This window comes from Equus quagga, chromosome 11, assembly GCF_021613505.1.
Source record: "Equus quagga isolate Etosha38 chromosome 11, UCLA_HA_Equagga_1.0, whole genome shotgun sequence".
Taxonomy (NCBI): Eukaryota; Metazoa; Chordata; class Mammalia; order Perissodactyla; family Equidae; genus Equus; species Equus quagga.
In genome coordinates, this window is record NC_060277.1 from 93472391 (window position 1) to 93498009 (window position 25619).

At 37.2% G+C, this 25619-nt stretch overlaps 1 protein-coding gene across 4 annotated transcripts; it reads right to left on the reverse strand.

Moving 5' to 3' along the window:
* Positions 1–571: 571 nt before the first annotated feature.
* On the reverse strand, positions 572–20422 carry FBXO47 (F-box protein 47). 4 transcript variants are annotated; one of them, XM_046676371.1, is made up of 12 exons: positions 20265–20422; positions 18154–18242; positions 17254–17461; positions 16654–16824; positions 13691–13767; positions 12257–12334; positions 10483–10591; positions 6888–7064; positions 5467–5613; positions 4665–4807; positions 1467–1626; positions 572–791 (listed from the first exon to the last, which is right to left on the reverse strand). In XM_046676371.1, the coding sequence occupies exons 3-12, from the start codon at positions 17432–17434 to the stop codon at positions 679–681; spliced, it is 1356 nt and encodes a 451-aa protein (XP_046532327.1). In that variant the 5' UTR covers positions 17435–17461; positions 18154–18242; positions 20265–20422; the 3' UTR covers positions 572–678. The 4 variants fall into 4 exon arrangements, with proteins under 4 accessions (XP_046532327.1, XP_046532329.1, XP_046532328.1 ...); XM_046676373.1 differs by having other exon boundaries at positions 18118–18242; XM_046676374.1 differs by lacking the exon at positions 572–791 and adding an exon at positions 899–1079.
* Positions 20423–25619: the final 5197 nt, after the last annotated feature.

Here is a 25619-nt window from a genome sequence, read left to right on the forward strand (position 1 = left end):
TTTATATACTTTTTGTATGATTTGTCTTAAAGAAGAAAATATATGTGTGTGCGTGTTTATATGTATATATACATACACATATATATGTATGGATATGTATACACACACACATATTTCTTTTGGTTTTTGATTGGTTAATTCAGGCAAAATGTGAACAAAATATAATGTTCTTTGTAATCATATGCCAAGAAGGTGATAAAGAATGTGATTCATATCTGCATATTCCAAAACATCATATTGCAAATCTCACAAAACATTTTAGGCTCTTCTATACAACCTAGGCAAAGTGAACAGATACAGACTATTCAGTGAATTTGAGTCTGCTCTAACTATAAAACAGAATTTTCTCTTGCTTCAAAGATACACACACAGAGGTTGGCTGGCCCCAGATTCTTGGACATTAATGTTCCATTTAATTTGGTATTAGGTTTACCAAAAGCTGGAGAAGCACAGCTTATTTTCCAAAACAACTCAATACATTCTTGAGTTTGCATGATATTTTTATCTTAATAATGGTGTAAGCAGTTCCTTCTAAAATTCTATGCAGCTTTTGAATTCTTAGGTTACTCAGGTGATAAAAAACGTCCCATGAATGCTATTCTTTGAGTGTGAAAAAGTAGTACTCTTTTAATTATTGGTTCAGTGAGGTATTCTCTAAACGCAAGGCTCTCTGAGTATTTAGGTAGAGAGAGGATTCATGGTCAAATACAAGACCTCCTTATGGAAGTTAGCCTGAGCATGCACAAGTTGGAACAGATTCAAAAAGCTTCTGTCGTCTTCATCATGGTCTCCTATATGCCATACACAGGAATGGACAATAGAGAAAAGAAAATGACAGTTAAATTTTTAAATATATGATTTATTTGAAACATAACATGTTCCAATTTTCCCTAAGAAAGTGTGACAGAAAACTAGTTAGTGATCTTTACTAAGTCAGACATTAACCACTGACATCATGGAATTTTATAAAAGCGCTGAATTAGGAGTCAGAAGAAAACGATGCTAGTCCGCACTTTATTGCTTCTAACTTTATGACCTCGGGCAAGTCAGGGAATTTCTCCAAGCCTTAGTTTTCTCATCTGTAAAGTAGGGTTAAGTATCTTGTGGGCTACCTAATAAAACTGTAAGATAATATATGATGAAACTGCACAAATACAAGATATTATTATGATGATTATGATAGTTGGTAAGTGAGCAAGTTAAAATTTTTTTCTGTGCAACATTGAAATTGGTTCCTTTCAGAGCAGACTCTTCAACTTTATGTTTTTCACTAAAACCAACACCAAATTTTAAAAGTAGCAAAACCAGGAACTAAATATATCTCATGGGAAAACAAACAAAGAAAAAATGTCTGTTTCTTTTATTCTTAGTTTAGAAATAAAAGTCTACCCAGAATGATCTCTGTCTTAAGTGAAGACTAGTATGCATTTTACTCACATCTTTGCACTATCTCCATGCATACTCACCAGACATAATTGACTGCATCATTTCCATTATAACACATGCAAATGCATTTGCCACACTCTGAAGGAAGTTATTTCTTTCCACTGGAGTGCTAAAGACATTACAGACTTTTTGCATCATTTTCACTGCCCAATCCATGCAGTATAGTTCTTTCTCGCAGACCTGATTTAGACATACAAAGCATTATGGTAAATCTTCATGTGAAGAAAGCTGTAGAATTTGAAAATGATATTAACAATGAGGGTTTACAATTTTATATAACTTATTACACGTGACATTATATTGAATCTATAAATGGGAAATGCTCTTATAGCTAATGCTCCTTTGCTTTCCAATCGTACAATTTTATCAGGAAAAAGTATGAAGTAAATAAAAGACTGGGTCAAGACTATCGTAGAATATCATTTATTAATGTAAGAACTGATATTGAAAATAGTTATTGAATATATGAAAAATAAGACTTCTGTTCATTCATTCATTCAATAAATATTTATTGAGCACATGCTAAGAGCTAGAGATACAATGGTAAGCCACAAAGACACGGCCTCTATTTTCCAGGGGTCCAATGAGGGTGACAGACAAACAGGCAATTTCAAGAGGCAAGAAAACTTTATGGTATTATCAGCTTTCCATCTTGAGAGTTACAGGGACTATTTGTCTATTATTTAAAAGATAAATATTTAAAGTAAAGATTACATGTTCATAGCTAAAACTGACAAAGGAAAAAGGTTTATTTACTAACATTCTAAATGGTCAATTTAACTAACATAGTCAAATAATGTACAGCATGAAAATAAACTATATAGTGTAACTAAATAATGTTCATCTGACAGGAAAGATCTATTGACTACTTCCTGTGTGTAAAGCACTGTACGAGGCACTATGAAAGAAGTGAGTGACACAGGGCTGGATTTCGAAGAACTTGCAATCTATTTTGGGAAATGACTTACCCCACACGTACAATGGCTTAAGAACATTATTAGTAAATGCCAACAAAGGGAAGACAAGCAGGCAATTTAGGGAATATTAATGATCAGAGTTGAGATGTTAGGGGGCTGGCCCCGTGGCCGAGTGGTTAAGTTCGTGCGCTCTGCTGCAGGAGGCCCAGTGTTTCGTTGGTTCGAATCCTGGGTGCGGACATGGCACTGCTCATCAAACCACACTGAGGCAGCGTCCCACATGCCACAACTAGAAGGACCCACAACAAAGAACATAGAACTATGTACTGGGGGGCTTTGGGGAGAAAAAGGAAAAAATAAAAAAAACTTAAAAAAAAAAAAAGAGTTGAGATGTTAATCAGAGAAGGCTTTCTAGAGAAGGCTTTTCCACCCCTAGTGACTTCCTCTCCATTTCATTCGCTATAGCACTGCCAAAGTGACCTTCCAAAAATATAAAACCGATCATGTCTTTTCCCTTCCTAAAATGTTTCAGCAGCTCCCTGGTAGGGAATGTGTTCAAGCTCCAAAGAATGGTCTACAAGGCCCTTCCTTACCCAGCCTCTCCCTTCCTATCTAAACTCACCTCCTCCTCCTCTTTTGCACATTTAACCCTTCAGAAATAATCCCGAATTGCCTATAGGCCCCTGAATATAGCCATGCAGTTCCAGTTCTCTCCCTCTTCTTTTTTTGCATGAATCTGCATAATTATTAAAATAAATATTTACATTGAGAATAGTTAATTTAGTAGCTATCTTCACATCTTAAGAAGAGCCACAGAGGTTTCATTCAAGTTTTAGCAGTTGAGTTGATCAAGATACTGTCTCTGCTTCATAACAAATGGATTACAGGGGCCAGCCTGGTCGCGCAGTGGTTAAGTGCGCACATTCTGCTTCAGCAGCCCGGGGGTTGCCGGTTTGGATCCCGGCTGCGGACATGGCACCACTTGGCAAGCCATGCTGTGGTAGGCGTCCCACATAGAAAGCAGAGGAAGATGGGCATGGATGTGAGCTGAGGGCCAGTCTTCCTCAGCAAAAGGAGGAGGATTGGCATCAGTTAGCTCAGGGCTAATCTTCCTCAAAAGAAAGAAAGAAATGGATTACATTCAATAACTCCTCACAACAGCCAAATGGAAGATTATTCCATTGCTTTTAAAGCACTGATTGAGCTGGCATCTGTGATGGTAGCCAAATAAATGAGATTTCTATGTAACACATGCAGGTACATGCTTGAAGAATTTGCCCCTGCTACTGTGTGGTGAACTCCTCCTGTTCACTTTTCAAAGCCTGTACCTGCTGGGGTTGGGGAGGCCTTCTCTGTGCTCTCCACAGACCCAAGGCTGGCTCCTCTTCTGCTACCTCTGTTTGTATTATTTTGTACACAAGTTTTGCACTTATCACACTGAATTTATTTATATACACTTTGATATCTCTCAAAAGACTGAAAGCAGGTTTTGGTCAGAGATTTTTTCTATTAATTTTCACAGGCCTAGCATCGCACACAGTGTATGGTCTATGGTAAAAACTCAATTTGTGTTAACTGAATGATATTAAATATATTTTTAAATTTTTTTTTTTGAGGAAGATTAGCCCTGAGCTAACTATTGCCAGTCCTCCTCTTTTTGCTGAGGAAGCCTGGCCCTGAGCTAATATCCGTGCCCATCTTCCTCCACTTTCTATGTGGGACACCTACCACAGCATGGCGTGCCAAGCGGTGCCACGTACACACCCGGGATCAGAACTGGCAAACCCCGGGCCGCCAAGAAGTGGAACATGTGCACTTAACCGCTGCGCCTCCAGGCCGGCCCCTATTTTTAACTGTTTTATTTTGAAAAGCATTTTAACTACACAAAAGTAGAGAGAATAGTATAATGAACCCCCAGTACCCATTTTCCACCTTCAACAATTACCAATCTTCTTTCACCTCTACCACCATTCACTTCCACATCCTCTCCCTGCTTCCCATTGATTATTCTGAAGCAAATCAAATGGTATGCTTTATTTTTTTTAATGGATTTTGAAAAAAAGAATATAACTTGGCGGAGCTGTATAGTGACAATCTAGATATGAACTGAGGAGAGGTTAACATAGGGAATGATTCTAAATACTATAGTTTATTACATATATTTAAAAATTTTATAAAAATATATACTTATTTATTTTTTCAAAATGTTTTGCATATATTTCAGTTCCTTCAGGGCAATTCCCTGGGTGGTCAACTATAATGTCAAACAACTTGCTAGAGAAAATTTTATTTTTTACTTACCAAAGCCAAAAAGACCATCAGCCTTGCCAGTTCAATGGCCCGTCCATTCACAGCTTTACTGGCCATGAAAGTGAAACAGATGTTGTTCCCACTTAGGATTAGGAGACGTGCATTATTCTCTAGAAGCCACTCACGGGGAACCACTTTTATTAGAGGAAGAGCAGTTATTTAATTAGAAATTACAGAACAGCTACAGTAAACATTATTAAATACATGCAATATTATATCACTTTATTAGAAATACAATTAGTGCCAAGGGAAAAGCTCAGGAGAAAATGCTTTAGTTTTTCAATTAAAGGATTCAGCTGGAGACCTAGATTACTGCCAAGTCATGGTAGCTCTTACAAATGTACTAGTAATACAGACAGAGCATTTCTCCTACACATAGATCAACAGGGAAAGTGGTCTAATCCTGCGAAAGGAAAGAAACCTTGTAAACTTTAGAATCTAAAGAATTATGCAAGAATGGGAAAAATTGTTCCACCTCTCCTGTACCAGCAGGAGAGGGCTTTCTCACACAACCGAGGAGGGGGTTTCTGAGAACTTGCAAAATGAGCATATTATGAAGCTTTCAAATAATAATAGTAACAAATACATACTTATAAAATTTGCAATTGAAGAAAAGTAAGTTTATTATATGCATTCTCTTCAAACATAGTGCCAAATTCTTTAAATATTTTAGATCATTTAGTTATTTCCAAAAGGTAAGTCATTTGTTACCTAAAGAATTAGCCATACAATTCTATAACTGTATTCTAATAACAAATTTCTAATACTCTATATAGTAAATACATATTTTTACCTGATAGTTCATCTACAAGACTGATAACATCATCTGCTGTCCACTCTTTGGTGCCTGTGTCATATAATAGTTTAATAGCATCGGCCAAATCTTTCAGACTGGAATCATCTGTAGGATCTTCTATCATTTTCTGCCAAACCACCTGTCCTGAATGAGAATTGAAACAAAACTAGACTATGACAGAATAGTTGGCTTTGTAATAAAGACTTCATGGATTATTTAAAAAGGAAGTTGGATTGCATAATCGAATCCATTACTTATACATGCTGCTTTCCTTTTAACTTTCATAATGAAAGGTCAGTTCTGATAATAGTGTAAATGTGAATGTCTCTCACTGATGTGATGAAGCACAGCGACAATAGCTAAACGAAGTAAAGAAAAGGTAGTTTTGGGGCCGGCCTGGTGGCGCAGCGGTTAAGTTCGCACGCTCCACTTTGGCTACCCGGGTTCGCTAGTTTGGATCCCAGGTGCGGACATGGCACCGCTTGGCATGCCATGCTGTGGTAGGCGTCCCACATAGAAAGTAGAGGAAGATGGGCACAGATGTTAGCTCAGGGCCAGTCTTCCTCAGCAAAAAGAGGAGGATTGGCAGCAGATGTTAGCTCAGGGCTAATCTTCCTCAAAAAAAAAGAAAGAAAGAAAGAAAAGGTAGTTTCACCAAGCAAAATAGTGCTTCTAGTTCAAAGATAATGCTACCCCTATAACAGAAATTGGAATAAACAACTGATGTAATCTTATTAAGATAAATGAAATCTGATGTCCTTCTAAAAGGAGGGTATACCATATTTGAGAATCTTCCAAACATTTCTATCAAAACAGAGTAATCCTGTCAATTGTTTTATTATTTAGCTATGACCAATTCTCCTTGTGAATTACACACAATGAAATTGAATCCCAGATTGGCTTCCTGCTGCTATTCAACATACTGTAAACTGGTTACCTCCTACATAAGGCAACGTGAACTGAAGAACTGCAAGTTAATTTAAACATTAATCTAAGCAAATCTTAATCAGAAAGGCAAAAAATTGCAAAAAATCATATTACACACCCCAAATTAAGTAATACATCAATTCTGACTACTACTTTGCTTCAGTGGCACTACTAGTCCCCTCTAGAAGCAAACATAATCTGAAGTTAATGTTTAATCTTAAATGTTTAAATTTAAGATAATGTTTAAAAATGAAAAGCAGCTATTTCCGTAGAGATGATGAGAATATATTTGGTAATGGCTTGCAGGAGAACAGTTTCTGTGTTGAAACTTAAGTTACATACAAGTTCATGTAGTATACATCTATGAAGTCATGAGCCACAGTTTAGTCACTAGGAATGATGAAACCGAGCAGGTACAAAAAGATACGCTTCCTGAAGTAAAAGCAATTAACCAGTTTTGTAACATACACCCTTAAAAACTGGATGCTCACCATCTTGAGGAGATATTGGTCCAAAGATGATATACAGTAATCTTGCCTGATTCACCATTGGCCATGGTTTTAATATACGCGTCAACCAAAAGGCAGAATCACTTCGATGTGTCCAGTGATCAAGCAGAACGTTCCTACAGAACAGTCTGATCCTTAACTCCAGTTTTCGGGCACCTCCTATGAAGACAAAAGAATTGTAAACCATTCTTTCTAGAAAGGTTGGTGTGCATATTAGATAGGTCAAAGACACGTTACTTCATTTTCCTCTGTAAAAATGTTAGATTATCAAGGGACTGTTTTGTTTAAACAGCTCTATTAAGATACAATTTACTTATCATACAATTTACCCATTTAAAGCGTACAATTCAATGATTTTTAGTATATTTAGACATGTGCAGCTGTCATCAAGTCAGTTTTAGAACATTCGATCACCGCAAAAAGGAACCTTGCTCTTTTGGCTATTACTATCCTATTGCTCCATCCTTTACCACCTCCAGCCCTAAGTGACCAAATAATCTACTTTCCGTCTCTATAGATTTCCTTATTCTGGACTTTCACATGAATGAAATCATACAGTATGTGGTCTTTTGTGACTGGCTTCTTTCACTTAGCATAATGTTTTCAAGGTTCATCCATAAGGCGTGTATCAGTACTTCATTTTTATGGCCAAATAATATTCCATTGTATAGCTATACCACATTTTGTTTATTCATTTACCCATTGATAGACATTTGGGTTATCTCCACATTTTGGCTATTATGAATAATGCCGATATTAACATTCATGTACAAATTTCTGCGTGGACATATGTTTTCATTTCTCTTGGAGATATATCTAGGAGTGGAATTGCTGAATCACATGGTAAGTCAATATTTCATCATTTTAGGAACTGCCAGACTGTTTTCCAAAGTGGCTGCACCATTTTACATTCCCACCAGCAGTGTACAAGGGTTCTCATTTCTCCACATTCTCACCAACACTGTTGTTATCTAATTTTTTAATTTCAACCATCTTATTGAGTATGAAGTACTATCTTGTGTTTTTTTAACAGCTTTATTGAAATACGTATAATTTACACACCATACAATTTACCCATTTAAAGTATATAATTTGATATTTTTAAATACATTATTCATTTTTTTAAATTGTGGTAAAAGGTATATAACAGAAAATTTGCTATTTTAGCCATTTTTAAAGTGTACAATTCCATGGCATCAATTACATTCACAATGTTGTTCAACCATCACTATTGTCTATTTCCAAAACTTTTCATCACCTCAAACAGAAACTGTAACCATTAAACAGTAACTCCCTCTTCCCCCTAGTTCCTGGTAATCTCTAATCTACTTTCTGCTTTTATGAATTTGCCTGTTCTAGGTACCTCATATAAGTGGAATCATACAATATTTCTCCTTTTGTGTCTGACATTTCACTCAGCATGTTTTCAAAGCTTATGCATGTTGTAGCCTGTATCAAAACTTCACTCATTTTTATGGCTGAACAATAGTCCATTGTGTGTATCCACCACTTTTTGTTGGCCCATTCATCTGCTGACGAACACTTGGGTTGTTTCCACTTTTGGGCTATTGCAAATAATGCTGCAACGAACATTGGCGTCCAAGCATCTGTCCAAGCCCCTGTTCTCATTCCCTTAGGTATATACCTAAGAGTGGAATTTCTGGGTCATATGATAATTCTACATTTAATTTTTTGAGGAATGGCCAGACTGTTTTCCATAATGGTGGCACTATTTTACATTTTTATACCGTTTATGTTCAAATTATTTATAGATAAGACAAATGTAAATGGAAAGTCTGCCAATGATCTAAGGCCATATATAAGCAAGTACCCCTGATTTGTTAAGCCAAGTAACACAGAAATTTAGAGAAGACAGATTACTGCAGGCCTGGGGAGATCAGAAAAGGCTTTATAGAGGAGGCCAGGCAAATGGGATCCTAACGGATGAGGAGAGAGAGCACTTCAGGAAAAAAGACAATGAATGAAAGGTATGAGGTAGAAGAGGTATCTGAGACACAGTGGGTAGAGCAATATGCCTAGTCTATATCAAACTGATATACAGAATAATGGACAATAAGTTTGAAAAAGCAGGTTGGGATCAGAATGTGAAGGCCAGTATAAATAGTTTGAACTTTATTTTGAAGCTATCAGGGAGCTAATAAAAATTTTTGATCAAGGAGGGACATGAATTACTTTTGTTATTGTTTCATTGGTCTTCTAAATCTGTCTTTTTAATCTATAATTTGTTTTACAATGAAATATTTCAAGATGACAGAAAGGCAGAGTTACCATAACAAATACTGTATACCAATCACCTAGCTTTATCAAAGCTTTACTTTTTGCTATATGTGCTTCAGATTTTTAAAAATAAATAAAACATTATAGATACAGTTAAAGCTTCTTGTATCTCGCTCCCAATCTTCTTCCCCTTCCTCCCCAGAGGTAATCACCATCTTAAATTGGGTTTTGTCTTTCCTGTATCAGTCAGGGTTCTCTAGAGAAACAGAACTAATAGGATGTGTATAGAGTACATGCATAGAGAAGAATTTATTTTGAGGAATTTGCTCACACAACTGTGGAGGCTTGGCAAGCCAAAAATCTGCAGGGTAGACGATAGGCTGGAGACCAGGGAAGAGTTGTGGCTCAAGTCCAAAGGCAGTCTCCTGGCAGAATTCTTTCTTGTTTGGGAAGGTCAGTCTTTTTTTATTAAGGCCTTCAAGTGATTGGATGAGGCCCACCCACATTACTGAGGGTAATCTACTTTACTCAAAGTCTACTGATTTAAATGTTAATCTAAAACGTAACTTCAGAGAAACATCCAGGATAACATTTGACCAAATATCTGGGTACCATGGCCTACTCAAGTTGATACACAAAATTAACTATCACATCTCTCAACTACGTTCTTATACTTTTTTACATATGTATGTAACCATAAAGAATATATAGAATTATTTTTCATGTTTTTAACATGTATATAAATAGTAACATATTGAAAGTATCATTTGGTAATCTGTTTTCTCAAGTTATATTTTGAGATGTATCCCTATTAATACACATGGCTCTAGATATTCATTTTAACTACTAATAGTTTTAATTGTATGATTATGCCACAATTCACTTATCCGTTCTCCTGACAATGGGCATTTAGGTTGTTTGCAGCTTGTCATGGTTACATGCTGCAATGCTCATTCTGATACATGTCTCCTGGTGCACACTGTGGGAATTTCTCAGAGTGAAACTGCTAGATTATAGGATTCCATAATATTAAAAATATGAAACATTTCAGGTATATATAAAGGATCAAAGAATACTGTAATGAATACCTTTGTATCCTCCACCCAGGTTAAGGAATAAAATATTATGCATACAGTTGAAGCCCTCTGAGTGCTTCTCTTTCTCTAATCACATGCCACTTTTGTCTCACTATCCAACTCAATCTTCATCATTCCCTTACATTTCTTTGTCCTTTGACTACAAATGGATGCCACAACCTATTTTTAAACACACTTTTGAACTCTGCTTTTTTTCCGTTTTAATCTCAGTATAATGTCATTTCTGAATTGTAGTTCTTTACCTGGTTTGCTGCAGACAACAGTCTGCATCTTGCGGGACAGATTACTCAGCTCACATAAGAAGTTGTAAACACGATGGCACTCAAGTTCATCCCAACCTGCTGTTAAAGTCTAAGGATGATAAAATAAAGGAAACATTGCAGATGTTCAGACCATCGAATCAAAATGTAAGTCACTATGGCCTTATGTGCATAACTGTTATAGCACATGAGCGAAGTGATGTGCAATTTTTATCTCTATAGAACTGTCGAAATTAGTAAGAAATTTTACATAAACAAAATCTAGAAATCCTTCAAAATCCAGTTTGTCTTTGGTTGTAAACGGTGTATCTTCAGAGAACTGCCACATGGTACTGAATCCTGAACTCTGTTAGTATGAGGAGAACAATAAAAGCCCAAACCCTGGGGGACAGCTTTAGACATCTGACTCACAGCCACACTTGGGCTTAGTTTCCGACTACAGTAGAATCCCTCTGATCCCCTCTAGCTATCATTTATGATAGTGCTTACAAATAATAATGATCTCATTTTAACGTGACAGTTATGAGCATTGATTTATAATATTTGGATGTGAACAAGCAAAAACTTTTTCTTAGGACAAAATTTAATAATTATCTTTGGGCAAACCAGAATGTACAGTTAAACATATATGAAAAGGAAATTCAAATGGTATATCACTATAATTAGATGTTGAAAAGGTTGATTAATCACATAAATCTTTCTTAGAATAGTTGAACTGGACTTCAGTAGTTTAAAAATTAATCTTATTCTCTCTGGATGGACATACAGGAAACTGCTAACATTGGCTACTTCTGTTGAGGGGAACTCAGTGGGCGAGGGACAGGCCTGGGAGGGAGACTTACTTTTCACTTTATGTCATTTTGTACGTTTTGAATTTTACATGAATACACGTGCTCATATTACCTGTCCTAAAACAAACAAACAAAAAGCAAAAATCTATCTTGGAAAATGGCAAGTAGAAGAGTCTATACCCCTGGAACCTGGGCGTGCAGATGGTGGCTGGCAGGCTGGGATATAAGCAAGATTGTTGTAAAACTGTTATAAATCTCATAAGGTTGTTGTAAGTTTTAAATAAGTTAATACATGTAAACTGCTTAGAATAGTGTAATATACTAATAATATATTATTAATATTGAATAACGTTAAATTATGCTATCTTCTTTGTTTACAATAAAAGATTGCCAAAAATGTTCTTAAAATCATATGGTTGATTTCTTTTTTCCAGCTTTATTGAGATATAATTGACATATAATATTGTATAAGTTAAAGATATACAACATTGTGATTTTATATATATATTATATATATATAATATATATATATATTGCAAAATGATTACCACAATAAGGTTAGTTATATCTATCACCTCCCAGAGTTACAAATATTTTTTCATACAGTTGATTCCTAAAATAACATCTTAAATACTAGCCCAAGATTTAAAACTAATTATACACACACACATACACACACACACACAACCCCACACTATTTCCAGTCTTTACAATTGGCTGAAAACTTTGAGGACATTGGTATAGAGCAAATAAAGGTTAAACATGTGCTACCAAGGAGAAATCCGAGAAGAAAATCTGAGGTGGCAACACACTATTAGATTCATACATTCTCAAATTTTTACAATTTTATTTTGTTCTCTTTTTAGATTATCATTACTTTTATTAACCTATGGAAACATAGATTACATGCTCTACTTGTTAACAGTTCAAAACATTTCTTTCCTTCTTTTATTAAAACAATGTACCTGTAAAAACATGCCATAACATGGTAATCCTAAACATTGCATAGGAGCTGCACAGCCATTGAATTTAAAACAGGAAACCTGTAAATAAAATAACTATTAATTCCTCCTTTTCAATGGAACTGTACAATGATTTGACATTCAAATTTAATGGAGATATGCAAGAATTTTTTCAGTATTAACTGAAAATAACTAATACACTAAATAACTGATTAGCATTGTGTTATATAGGAGGGAATTATGAAAGAAAAATAAAACAAATTCTCTCTGCCTTCAAGGAGCTCACAAGTTATTTAGGATAATAAGATATACACACGTGAAATTGTTTTGATAATTCAGGTTAGAATATGTATAAATGCTAAAATGACTGAATAAGCACTACATCAGACACTATGAAAGCAGGGAAAAGATAAATTTGGGAATGGTCAAAAAAGCTTACGAAGGATGTGAAACAAGCAACGTCTTAAAGTAGGATTCAGATATAACACATGGAAAGGATTGGTGAGGGAAACAACATGCACAAAGTTGTACAGAGGCAGGAATAAAAAAGATTTCTTTGGGAAGAAAGATATAACCAGCTTAATTAGGCTCAAAGCAGTAGGAAGTAAGGTTGCATTGTAAAAGAGAACCCTAAATACCAGCTGTGGACTTTGGACCTTATCTTGCTGAAATTGAGTAGCCACTGAAAGATTTGTAAGCAAGAAAATTAATCTGATGAAAGTGATGCTTTCAGAAGAACAACCTTGATTCAGCATACAGAATGTCTGGGGGAGTGGAGAAATGGATGGCAGAAAGATATCTGGAAAGCTGCTGCAGTAATACAGACCTGAACTCAATGCAAATACTGACATGAAAAAAGCCAGTGCAGCAGAAACAGTTTGCATACTATTGAGTGTAGAACTGAGTAGCCAGCACTGTATGTGTGTTTGAGTTTTTATAGTAAAACTCAATGTCTTATGTAGAGATTATGCCCAAACACACTGACATACATTTCCAAGTCATAAATTATCATAAAAGGTTTGTCACTTTTTATATTAAGAATGCTTTCCTAAGTTTTTGTATATTTAAACAGTAAGATTTTAAGATTTGAAATTATTTCATTTTAATAAAGTATCTAAATCATCACTTTAAAACATCCTCAGGATTCCCATGTGGGGCAAAAATATTTTTATACTCTGATAAACTTAATAACTTAAATGATGCACTTAGTTATATATAAAAATTGTTTTATAATAAGTAAAAGACTACTATACTACATTTTGGTGTTTTATAATCTTTAAGTACTTGGAAAGTATTAGATTATCATCAGTCAATTTTTCAGTACTAATTCATGGTTATACTAATTAAAGATAGATTTTAAATGAGTATAAGAAATTAATAATAAAATATCTTTACTGGAAATCAAGATTGTGAACTAATTCAGAAGTATGATCTTACTTCTGCAAGTATCTTGTGAATGTACTTTAGTCTTTCCTTTGTGGGTAGCAGCAACGTACATCTTTTAAACAGTAGACCTGAGAAAGCAAGAGACACATGAAAAAATGAGAACCACAATGCAACTAATTTAAGAATATCTATAAAACACAGCATAATGTTTCCTGAGGGTCAAGTATGGTATACCATAGTGGACTGTGAGCTGATATGATTTTTAAGAGGAAGTTTGGGAGGAAGGGTGCAAAACACTTATAATATATGATGTTTACCAAGTGACTCTGACGCCCACCTAAGAGCCACTGACATAAAATCTCTAAAAAAATTGTGAAATTGATACAACAGGACAAATATGGAAAAGTATTTAGATCTAAAAAGATACAGTAACAAGACAAAAAATACACTAGGGAAACTTCACAGTGTCTTTTTTTTTCCCCTGCTTTTTCTCCCCCAATCCCCCCAGTACACAGTTGTATATTTTAGTTGCAGGTCCTTCTAGTTGTGGCATGCAGGACACTGCCTCAATGTGGCCTGACCAGCGGTGCCGTGTCTGCACCCAGGATCCAGGCAGTTGAAACCCTGGGCCTCCTAAGCGGAGCGTGTGAACTTAACCACTCGGTCACGGGGCCGGCCCCTCACATTGTCTTTATTCCACAGAAAACATATTCCAATGTCTCTAGAAATTAACCTTATGTCCATGAAGGAAAATATTTTGAATTGTTAATGTAAAACATGGAAAGAATGGGAAAAGGGATTTTGTATTCCTTTCTCCAATAAAAAACCTTAACGTCATAAATACTTAAAATTCAGAGGTTAGAAGTCATTTTTGCTAGCAGAAAGCAGCCAGTTTGGATGAAATATCCATTCCTTCCTTCAAATATGTCCTTTTATGGAGCTTGCATGTTAAGAATGTATAGAATTTTGTGTTCAAATATTTAAGAAAGGAAAAAAACCCCCTTCAGCTTCCCCGTGAGATGCGTAACTTGAACTACAGTGACAGGAAGTGTAAGGCTTGTTTCCTCTAACTTTAAGTGTTGGGTTTTCCTAAAATGGCAATACACTGTTAACATTTCTATAAGGGCAAATGTCCTCAAACTAAAAATAAGATATGTGGTAGGAAAATAAATACCTGAATATCATGACTTTCTTCAGTTTTTATATTCTCTGCATTTACTTTTTAATGTAACATAATAACTACTTTATATAACTCTGTAGAATCTATGGGAATCTAACTTATTTTTAGAAGCTGCTATGTTTGGGTAACATACGACCAGAATTGAGTTTTAAACATAAACCCTCCTTATTTTTGTACATAAAAAGCCATTTTCAGTGTTTGGTTTTTAGCTGAGTTCTTTTCCTTTCCTGTTTTGGCATCCATTCCCATGGCATATCATAGCTGGGGAACTGTAAGCTATAATTGTAAGCTGGTTGCCTTTTCTAAAGTAAAACTCCTATTTTTAAGGGTTGCAATTTACCATAAAAACCAATATTGGCTGACTTATTTATTTTTTTAACACAGGTGCTCTGCTATACCCTTTAGAGACCAACTTTTTAACTTTGTTCCCACTAAAACAGAGTCAGATGTAATGTGCTTTCCACACTGGCCATCTGCTCTGTTTTGTATGAAGAAGCAAATTAAAATTTATAATCTTCAGAGTGCAGGATTCTGAAAATGTTATTTTATGTCTGAAAACAAGAACAGATCAGATAGGAATGGCAGTACGAGAAAACGGTGAGTACATCAAACATTTACCTAAAGAATCAGTCATAAGCCAGATGTCTGCAGCAAAATTAAATGGAAGGTTGAAATCATTACACAAATAAAACCGTTTTAGAAAGCTAGCTATTAAGATCAATATATACTTGTATTTTTTAACTGAATTATCCACATAATTGTCTTAATGCTTTTTTTGTTTGTTTAAATAACTGAGCCTTGGTTAGGGAGAAAAAATGCTTTCAGATCAAAACCAAACAATAATCTCTTTTACCCAGGTACCGTTTTCTCTGCAACTAATGATGTTTGAAAAAAGATGTTTACAATGACAAGTAGCAAAAAGTAATTGCCATATTCTGTTACAGATTTACTAAGCCTGATCATAAATACTGAAACCAATAACATTGTAATAAGATTACATATCATTCATTTAATCTTATTAAATATACTTGTCAAATGCACTTTGAGTATTTACACACCTATATGATCTTATTGTCTTAAAGCTAGGCACCCTTGGGCCACTAAAAGGTAACAATCACTTAACTCACTATTATGCCTTTATTTAAATCTCAACGTCACTTTGATTTTACTGCCATGCTTGGTTAATTATAAGGTGTTTTCATAATTAAATTCGTGTCATTAGACAGTCAAAATTAGAGTTTTATTTCAGCACTCTTAGAGAGAATGAAATCAACGAATGGGGTGAAAGACTCAAATGACTACAAATCAAGGGAAGAAAGATTATACAGAATTTCCTTTGAGAAGGTTAATTTAATCATAGCATAATGATTTATTAGTGTGTAGAGTGCTTAAAGAAAAGAAAACCGTTTTTTCTGATAAAAGAATAAGTGATCTTCTATAATAATGTATCTAAATTTCTTTTTTATTTTAAGGACTAGATTATGGTTGAAAGGGAAAAGAGGTATAGAGATAAAACTCGTTAGATCCCTAGGAAGCAAAGTATAGAAAATATATCAATTTCCTAAACTGTTAAGCCACCTCGACAATAAGCATTGATGACATATCCACGTGAAATCACAAGAACTGACACTTTACCTTAAAGTGCATTCTCTCATCATCAAAGATAAGCGTAAGGGACTGTTGTTAAGGGAAAGTCCTCATACTGAAGAGTAAGAGTATCATTGAAATAGGCACATTTTAGGAAATAGTCCATTTCTCATGGGCCTTACAGAATTGTATAATAAAATCCCCTTAATTCAGTATAGTTCTTGTTAGAACTCTCATTATAAATCACCTAGAGATCTGTAGTGTTCCAATATCGTGGAGTCTTGTCTTCCGCCAGGCAGCTCAAGGTTGTGAAAGTCTTGTAGTAAAAGTCTTTTGCTTCCCGATGAGGTTGAGATGTAATTAATAATACGCTGGCTGACTGCTTTGGACACCATGCTTAGCATGCTGATATCCTTCACTACCAAAAGAAATATATACACACATGAAATGAGCGGCTTAAATACAAGAACACTACTATTAGTACAACACGTTAACTTATAAGTTAGCTCATTAAGAATAATACGAAATAATAAAAATAAACATTGTAAGTGAATAAAAAAGGGGAAAATCTTAAAATCGTTTTAAATCCAGTGCTCAAGGAATTAGAAACATTTTGGGATGTAACAGACAAGTTACCATGTCATTATAATCAAAGACATGCTTTAAAGAATTTGAGTATCATAGTTTCTCGTTGGACCCCCTACCTAAGAATGACGAAATTTTAGAAAATAAACTTCATGTGAACACCATTAACATCCTAGCAGGCCCTAAGATGGCAAACTAGTTCTTGGGAAAAATTAAAATATTTCAGTGTCTATGTAGCCTACTCAGAGTCCCCAAACCTCACCTGACAAATATCTTAAGATTATTAGGAATATTTCCAACGGCAAGGCTTTAAAATTTCCAAGTGTTGATAAAGGCTGAAAATCTGAGTCATGGGTGTTGGAAAAATAGCTGGATCGACGATTACTACGTCTATATTTCTGGTTGGGAATCAAAGTGAAACTGGTATTTCTTCTAGATGCCATCCTTTTTTCTTATCTCATGAATTTATCCTGGTTAGAAAAACAAAGTGCAAGAGACAAAAAAGAAAGGAAATTATAGCAATGAAGAGCTGTTGTTTTTTTTAAATGAAGAGGTTGATATTTGGGTGGGCAATAATTGTCTCTCTATATTTACAAAACTTTCAGTATGATGTCCAGTTTATGGAGTTCCCACCAGTAGAATCCATTCGCCTCAGCATGAAATGAAATATTAAAAAAGCTTTTCCCTCTGGGGCCGTCCCTGTGGCCTAGTTGTTAAGTTTGGCATGCTCCACTTCAGTGGCCCAGATTCACGGTTTGGATCCTGGGTATGGACCTACACCACTCATCAGCCGTGCTGTGGTGACAACCCACATACAAAAAAATAGAGGAAGATTGGCACAGATGTTAACTGAGGGCCAATCTTCCTCACCAAAAAAAAAAAAAAAAAAAAAGACAGATAAATGAAAAATAAAAGTTCCAATCCCCCTTCCCCAAAAAAGATTTTCCCTCTTAGGCAAATATTCTAGTTAGATTAAGAGTTTTAGTAGAAAATGAGACATATATTTGGCTGAGATATATTCTTTTTGTTTTGCTTTTTTGTTTTGGGGTTTTTTTTTTTTGAGGAAGACTGGCCCTGAGCTAACATCTGTGCCCATCTTCCTCTACTTTCTATGTGGGACGCCTACCACAGCATGGTGTGCCAAGTGGTGCCATGTCCGCACCTGGGATCTGAACCGATGAACCCCGGGCTACCAAGGCGGAATGCGGGCACTTAACTGCTGCGTCACCAAGCCAGCCCCTGAGATATATTCTAAGAAGAGAAATATGCAAAATTTTAAAAAGTAAAAGATTTAACACAAAAAAACAATATAACAAATTCAATATCTGACAATTAGTATGTTGCTTTTACAATCTTTACATTCTAAAAAAAATCAAAGTATTAATATAGCCTCAAAAATTTGTAGTAATGTTTTTCTATTTGTTTCAAACTGAATACTGACATGTTCTTTTGTTAGAAACAATAAAACAAAGAGATAAAAAATAGACTTTAAGGTTAGAGCTTTTGAAATTTACTAGCCCTAACAGATTACGAAGGTTGCATTACTATTACCAATTATGTGCGGTATAATACACAAATAAACAGGGAAGTTAAAGTTTTGTAAAATTACTAAGACCAGAATAAATACATGAATAATAATTTTTCCTTCAATTCTACTTTTGATTAATAATAGTAACTGATAAGTCTTTGAAAGGGCCTACACAACTCGATTTCAAAATGAACATTTCCTGGAGGGAATTTATCAAAATCACTGATCATTTACTTACACTAAAAAATAATTCTTTAAAAAAATATTACTCTTTAAATAATAATAATTATTATTCTTTAAATAATTCTTCAAAAGAACATTCCTCATCACACACAGTGACTTCGAGTCACTGTTGCTCCAATTCAGAAAAGATACACGGACGTAACCATAACTACGACTCCAATCTAGGCTCCCTGTTTCTGAAGTAGCAACTAAGACATTTCATCAGAGCTACAAATACATCCGACCAAAGTGCACTTTCTCCTCTTGTCACAAAATTGCTAAAATCACATTGTTACTTATTCATCTAAAAGGTTACATTCCGACTTACATCAATTTAAAATCAGTTAGATATTTGAAAACATGCCCAAGAAATTTAGTGCTGAGCGAAAAGCATACTGTGAACCTCCTTTCAAACCATCCCGCAGCACTGCGCTTCAGCACTCGCGGAGCACTTAAAATTAGTAGGCATTTTTAAACAATCGTTAAAATTACGCAAGTAATGTACGTGCATTGTCAAAAAGTTTACAAAACACAGAAAGAAGAAGAAAATTAAATTCACTCGTAAATACTTGGGTTTACATCATGCCAGAATTTTACCTATATACAAATATTTCTTTTTAACAAAAGAGGAGGCTCGCTGTTCACAGCATTTTGTAATCTGCTTTTTCCATTGTAATTTGTTATTAAAATGGTAATTTCTCTCCCTGCAATTAGATATACTTCTACAAGCACATGCATGTAATACCCCCAAGCAGAGGAATCTAAATCCTTAATTTAAACCTCCACGAGGTTGTTTTTAAAGCTTTTTCATTATAACAAATAGAAATCTGGCGTAGGATTTGTCCTGTTTCTCTGAGGAAAGTGTAAAGTGGGCCTGGGTGGGGTCTGTGGGGTCTTCACTCCCTGTCCCCTGATACCTGGGGACACTTTAGTGTGTCAACCACTGAGTACATATATTTTCAACCCTCTGAGAGGATTAAAACACAGTGGCCCAAATTCTTTGCAAACTGGAATCTCCTCTTAACAATTCCTTATTTTCCTCACTGAGACCTCAACATTTTGGGGGGAGACAGCAGACTTTTCTGAAAATCCTAAAGGTGTAATCCCAATTGATTGCTGGTTTCCTCTCACCCCCCATTAGAGAGTGAGAATCACAGACCAAAATAATAGTAATAGAATGACTGTTCACTGCCCCGTTCCACCCCACTCATTCCTGACTCTGTGTGAAAGGCTTTGGGACCCTCGGGATGAACTTTTTCCCCCTTCCAGAGAAAACCGTCTAACAGCAATTCCCCGGGGCTTCTATCCTGCTGGAACCTAAGAAAGCCCCCTCAAGGGACCCACGCCGTCGCCCGGGTATTAGCCCCGAACGCCTCCAGAGCGGTAACCTACGGGAGGCCAGAACAGCGAAACTGGCCAATCTAAGAATCAAACCACACTGTGGTCTCTTTTCCGCCCCCTCCAGTCCATGAAAAGATGAAACTATCTCAAGAAAGTACTGGGGCAAAAAAATCTCTTTTTACCACAGATTTGGATAGTTTGCCGCCTAAAGAATCACAGGAAAAATGGGATTTAGTCGTTTTGCCCCACCATCCTCCAATTTCTTAATCTTTCAAAAAGAAAATATCTCCTCAAGATTTTCCCGCCGAGAAGACGGAGGGTCCGGCGCCCGCCGGCTCTGGTACCGCGTTCCGGGTTCCCAGGCGCCCCCCGTGGCCTCCCGGAGAGCTTAGAATCCTCCCAGGAGCCCCAGCGGGAGGGAAGCCCCGCCCCCTCATGAATAGCAAGAACCCCGGCTCCCATGGTGCCCTCCTCCCTCATGAATATTTAGAACCCTCTCTGGAGAGCTCCCCGGGGAGGGAGACTCCGCCCCCTTATGAATAGTAAAATTCCCGGTGCCACCCCATAGGGCCCGCCTACGTGATGAATAATTAACGAGATGAGGTCCTCTGAGTCTGCACCGAGGCCAAAGGCACCCTTTGCTTCTGGCTGAAGACAGGAAGGGGTGGAGCCGTTAGGGTCTGGGGGAGGGGAGGGTGCAAAGGAGGAGCCCAAGGCTGATGCGCCTCAAGTCTGCTCCAAACCACTTCCTTTCCCTTCAACCTCGTTTTGAACCAATATTTGATTTCCCCACCTCCACCCCAGTAGGGTAAGTGACAAGGGCTTTCATCAAAACTTCTGTTGGAAAAACTCTCTAAACATTCCTTTTTAAACCTATTTCCGTGCCTAGAATCAAAGGAGCATGAGCGCCTCAAGCTTCTCAAGATGGAATCCAAGACTCATCTTTCTAGCTTGGCCCTCCTCCGCTGAAGATTGAGTTCTCATTCATTCAGTAGCTATTTATTGAAACGTGTTCTGCGCCAGTCACTGGAGTAGGCCCTAAGGATGCAACAGAGAGCACGACACTTAAGTTTCCTGCCTTAATGGAGTTTATGAGTCTAACGGGAAAGATAGGATAGAGACAAAATAAAAGCGCCACAGATGGAGAGTAGTGTTATGGAGGAAGATAGGATATTGAGGGCTGTGTGTGCCTGCTTCCGAGGGGCTGGTCAGGAAGGTCCCTTTGAGGAGGTGACATTTAATTTGAGTACTGATGGAGGAGAAGGAGTCAGATGGAGGCCTGAGGGGAAGGGGAACAGCAGGGAAGATTTTGGTACATCCTAGGAATTTGCAAGCCCGGCTGGCTGAGTTTAGTGAGCAAGTAGGACAGTGGCATCAGAGAGAACGTGAAGAGGTGACACAGATGGGAATATGCAGGACCTTTTAGGCCCTAAAAAGGGACCATTTTAGAACCCCTGGAGGGCTTATATACTCCAGCTTTTGGAAACCAACTCCACATTATATCTGACAAATTAATATGTACCCACATCCTTCATTAAATAAAATATATAAATAACTACATAAAAGTTGAATTGAAACTTTGGATTAGTTGACATGTTATATTATGGAGTCACAAACATTTATTAATTTTGACTGAAATTTTTTGGAGCCAGTTCTTTTTTCCCCCTTCTCAAACATTTCTTATAGGTCTCTGACAAGGGCTCAGCTCCTAGGCAGTGGGCCAGGAGTGCCTAATGGATACAAAGTTCCTAAGTGGTGAGAAGTTTAGATATTATTCAAAGTGCCTTGGAACATCATCAAGGAGTTTCAAACAAAGAGTGATATGAGCTGATTTACATTATTTCAAGATTGCTCTGGCTTTTATGTGGAGAATGAATGAGGCGGGTGGGAGTGGAAGAGGTAAGGTCTGTTAGGCTGTTGTTGCAGGACTAGCGTGGTGGCCCTGGAGACAGAGGTTGGAGATATATTTTGAGGATAGAAGTAACTGAATTTGCTGATAGATTGTATATGGGGCTTGGAGGGAAAGGAAGGAGATGGGCATGAGTCCCAAGCTTCTGAGTTTAATAAGTGGGTGGATGTCAATCTCATTTATTGAGATATGCAAGTGGGGAGGAGTTTTTCTAGTGGAGAATTAAGAGTTTAATTTTGCAGATAGTAAGTTTGATATGTCTATGACACACCCAAGTGGAGATGTCAAGGAGGCAGTCAAATGTATAAATCTGGAGGTTGGAGGAAATGCTCTGGGCTGGAGATAGAAATTTAAGAGTTTTCTATATTAGAGGAATATCAACATTCAGAGATTGGGAAAAGGAGGATAAGTTCTCAAAGGAGATTGAAAAGAAGTATCTAATGTATTAAACTGGAAAAAACCAGCAGAGTATGGACTCACAGAAGCCTGAAACGCAGTGCTTCAAGAATGAGGAGCGGGCTTCAAGAATGAGGGCTGTGCCGTGTGCTGCTGAGTTCGGCAATGTGTCTGTCGCATGAGTACTGCAGGGGTCCGCTGGATTAGCGATTCAGTTTAGGTAGAAGTACTGGGGGTCCACCTTGTAATTTTCCATCTCAGGGCCTACGGTGACTTTGCCTTTCCAGCCACATCAAACTCAAGTCACTCTGCCATTTCTTCAGTGTCCTCTATTTCTCCCCCATTTGCTTGTTCATTTGTTAGATTTGATCCATGCCTATTTGCTGCCGGCCCAGTGTTAACTGCAGTGCAAGTGCAGGCTCTGCCTTCTGGTGGCTCCTGGTCGTAAGCACCCAACCTGGACTAATACGTATTCTGTTCCTTCTTAAGGAAACAAACGCGCTACTCCAGTGGGGATGAGGGGGAGGAGGAATAAGAGGTAGGGGGAGTGTTTCCTCTTTTACCCCCACCTCTTTGTGCTGAAACTTCCATCAAAAATGACTTCCTTCCTTTCTAAATCTTCCTCCAGGACCCACTTTAAGATTCACACACACCCTGCATGAAGCTTGTTTCTTCAATAAATACGCTTTCCCTCCTGTGAACTCCTTAAGATGCCTTGTATCTCTTTTAAATGCTTCACGTACGGAAGAAGGACAGATACACAGATGGATCTATCATGAGCCTCCAGAAACCTAAGCTTCAGGGCCTCCTTACTGGCATGGCCCCTTCCAAGGCCCCGTACTTAATTTGTATTCATAACAGCAAGTGAAAATTGAAGACATATTTGCTGATGGACTCCGAATTCACTAACTTCAAATATTTGTTGATTTATTAAGCTTGTTTTGTTTATAGAGATTTATATGAGAATTTTGATTACCCATTATATCATTCCTTTGCCCAAAAGCCTTCAGTAGCTCCCCATTACCTCTAATCAAATAAAAGCTTCCCAACTTGGCCTTCAAGGCCTGCTTCAGTGTGGCCAAATTTTATTTCTCCAGGCTTATGTCCCAAACTCTCCTTATTTCCCCAAAATGGAACCCCATGCTGTCACCCTGGTGGTGGTGTTCACACTGATTTCTCTGCTCAGAAAGTTTTCTCTTCAGACTCCACCTTTTGACATCCTAAGATAGCCTTTAGGCCCTTGTTTCTGGAAAAGAGGTCCCTGGACCAGCAACATGACCTGAGAGCTTGTGAGAAATGCAGAAACTCACACCCCGCCCCAGACCTGCTGAATCGGAATCTGCATGTAAACAAAATCCACAGTCAAGTTTGAGATATACTTACTTAGGCCATGTCACAGGCCACCTCCTCTAAGAGTCTTCAAACTTTTAAAATCCCTATAATGAAAAATGTTTTTCTTCTTTTAAACCTTTTTCATCCTTTGCTGGTACCTCTCTATGGGTTCTTCATTCTGCCTTGAACTGTGGTTCCTTATATACAGGTTTCCTTATCCTGTGAGTTTGTGAACTCTTTGAAGTCACTAACAATGGAGTCTCAAATTAGAGATGAGTTAGTTAACTTGGTATTTTTATCAATGCCCCTGCTGCACCCGCGTCCCCCTCCCCATGCATGCCCACACAAACCTAGGTGGTATTGGTGGTGTTTTAGTTGATAGAATTTTGCAAGGATCCAAATATAAACTGACTCTCGAATGTGCCACGTGTGGGCAGGAAGATCACTTGCAATTATTTACTACTTAATAAAATGAGCATTTGTCTATTAGTTTATGTCATGAAAGTCTTGAATAGCATTCCCTTTACCTTTGACTGCCGCCATAGCGATAAAATTATATCTTCAGGGGCCGACCCGGTGGTGCAGCGGTTAAGTGTGCACATTCCACTTGGGCGGAATGGGGTTTGCTGGTTCAGATCCCGGGTGTGGACATGGCACTGCTTGGCAAGCCATGCTCTGGTAGGCGTCCCACATATAAAGTAGAGGAAGTGGGCGCGGATGTTAGCTCAGGGCCAGTCTTCCTCAGCAAAAAGAGGAGGATTGGCAGCAGATGTTAGCTCAGGGCTAATCTTCCTCAAAAAAAAAAAAAAAAATCTTCATCCCTGAATTCCAGAATAGGAGGAGAGCTGCCCTAAATTATTCAAAAACAGGTGGTTGCCTTGAACATTCTGTAAAAACTTCTGAGGAAGGATATTCCATAAAGTCCTTTGATTCCAACAACATACAGTTACAAAAAAGTGTCAATATCCCCACAAGAAATCAATGTTCACTGCAGAAAGACGTTAAAATATACACAAATCCCTCTTCCCATCCCCCTGAAAAATCAGCATAATCTTTCTATCTGGAGGTAATCCCTGATAATACTTTGTGACGTTTTCTTCCTAATGGGATTTTTCTTGGCCAATAAATACGGATCTATATTGTTCTTTTTACTAGTTATGTAGTGCTTCACTATAAAGATATACAAATTTGTTTAATTAGTTTTACATCGTTGAGTTGTTTCCAATTTTTTGCTACTTAATGCTGCAAGGAGCACTTTTCATCTTAGGATAAAGTTTTTAAAGTAAATTTCTGGTTTTAAGAATGTATCACTTAAAATTAGGATAGGCTTCAAGTGACAGAAAACTCCAAACTACAGTAGCTTAAACAAGATAAAGTTTATTTTTCTCACATAAACAAAATCCAGAGATGAGCAACCAGGGCTGGTGTGGCAGCTCCACCGTCATCTGGACCCCAGGCTCCTTCTCTCTTGTTGCTCCATGTCCTCAACCTGTGGCTTCCACCTTTCAGCCCAAGATGGCTGCTTGAGCTCAAGATGTTATATTCACATTTCAGCCAGCAGGAAGGAGGAAAGGGGGGGAGAAGGAACTTCCTCCGGACCCTTCCTTTGACATGGATTTGGCCGGAACTTAGTATCACATTTACTCCTAACTGGGAAGTATTTCAGAGGGCCGTGTGTCCAGCTAAAAAATAGGGATTGTATTACTATATAAGAAGGCAAGAACAGATAGCAGGATACAAGAGGAGTCTCTGTACGAAAGGTAAGCACATTTTCCGTTTTTGGTACATTTTGTCTTCTGGTTTCCCATCCCTTAAGCAACAGTTTTTTTAAATGTCTGAATTAATCTAAAAACAAACGAAACCAATTTTCTGTTGGTTCTTGTTAGAGAAGCCTCGTGAT

Bases quoted from the DNA above. Each gene is read 5' to 3' on its own strand.
- FBXO47 (XM_046676372.1), bottom strand. From the start codon at position 17,434: ATGGCATCTAGAAGAAATACCAGTTTCACTTTGATTCCCAACCAGAAA. The intron at 13,768-16,653 runs GTGATTTATAAT...TTGCTTTCTCAG, and splicing joins GGAACACTACAGATCTCTAG to GTCTACTGTTTAAAAGATGT. The intron at 12,335-13,690 runs GTAAGATCATAC...TTTTATTTACAG, and splicing joins TTCACAAGATACTTGCAGAA to GTTTCCTGTTTTAAATTCAA.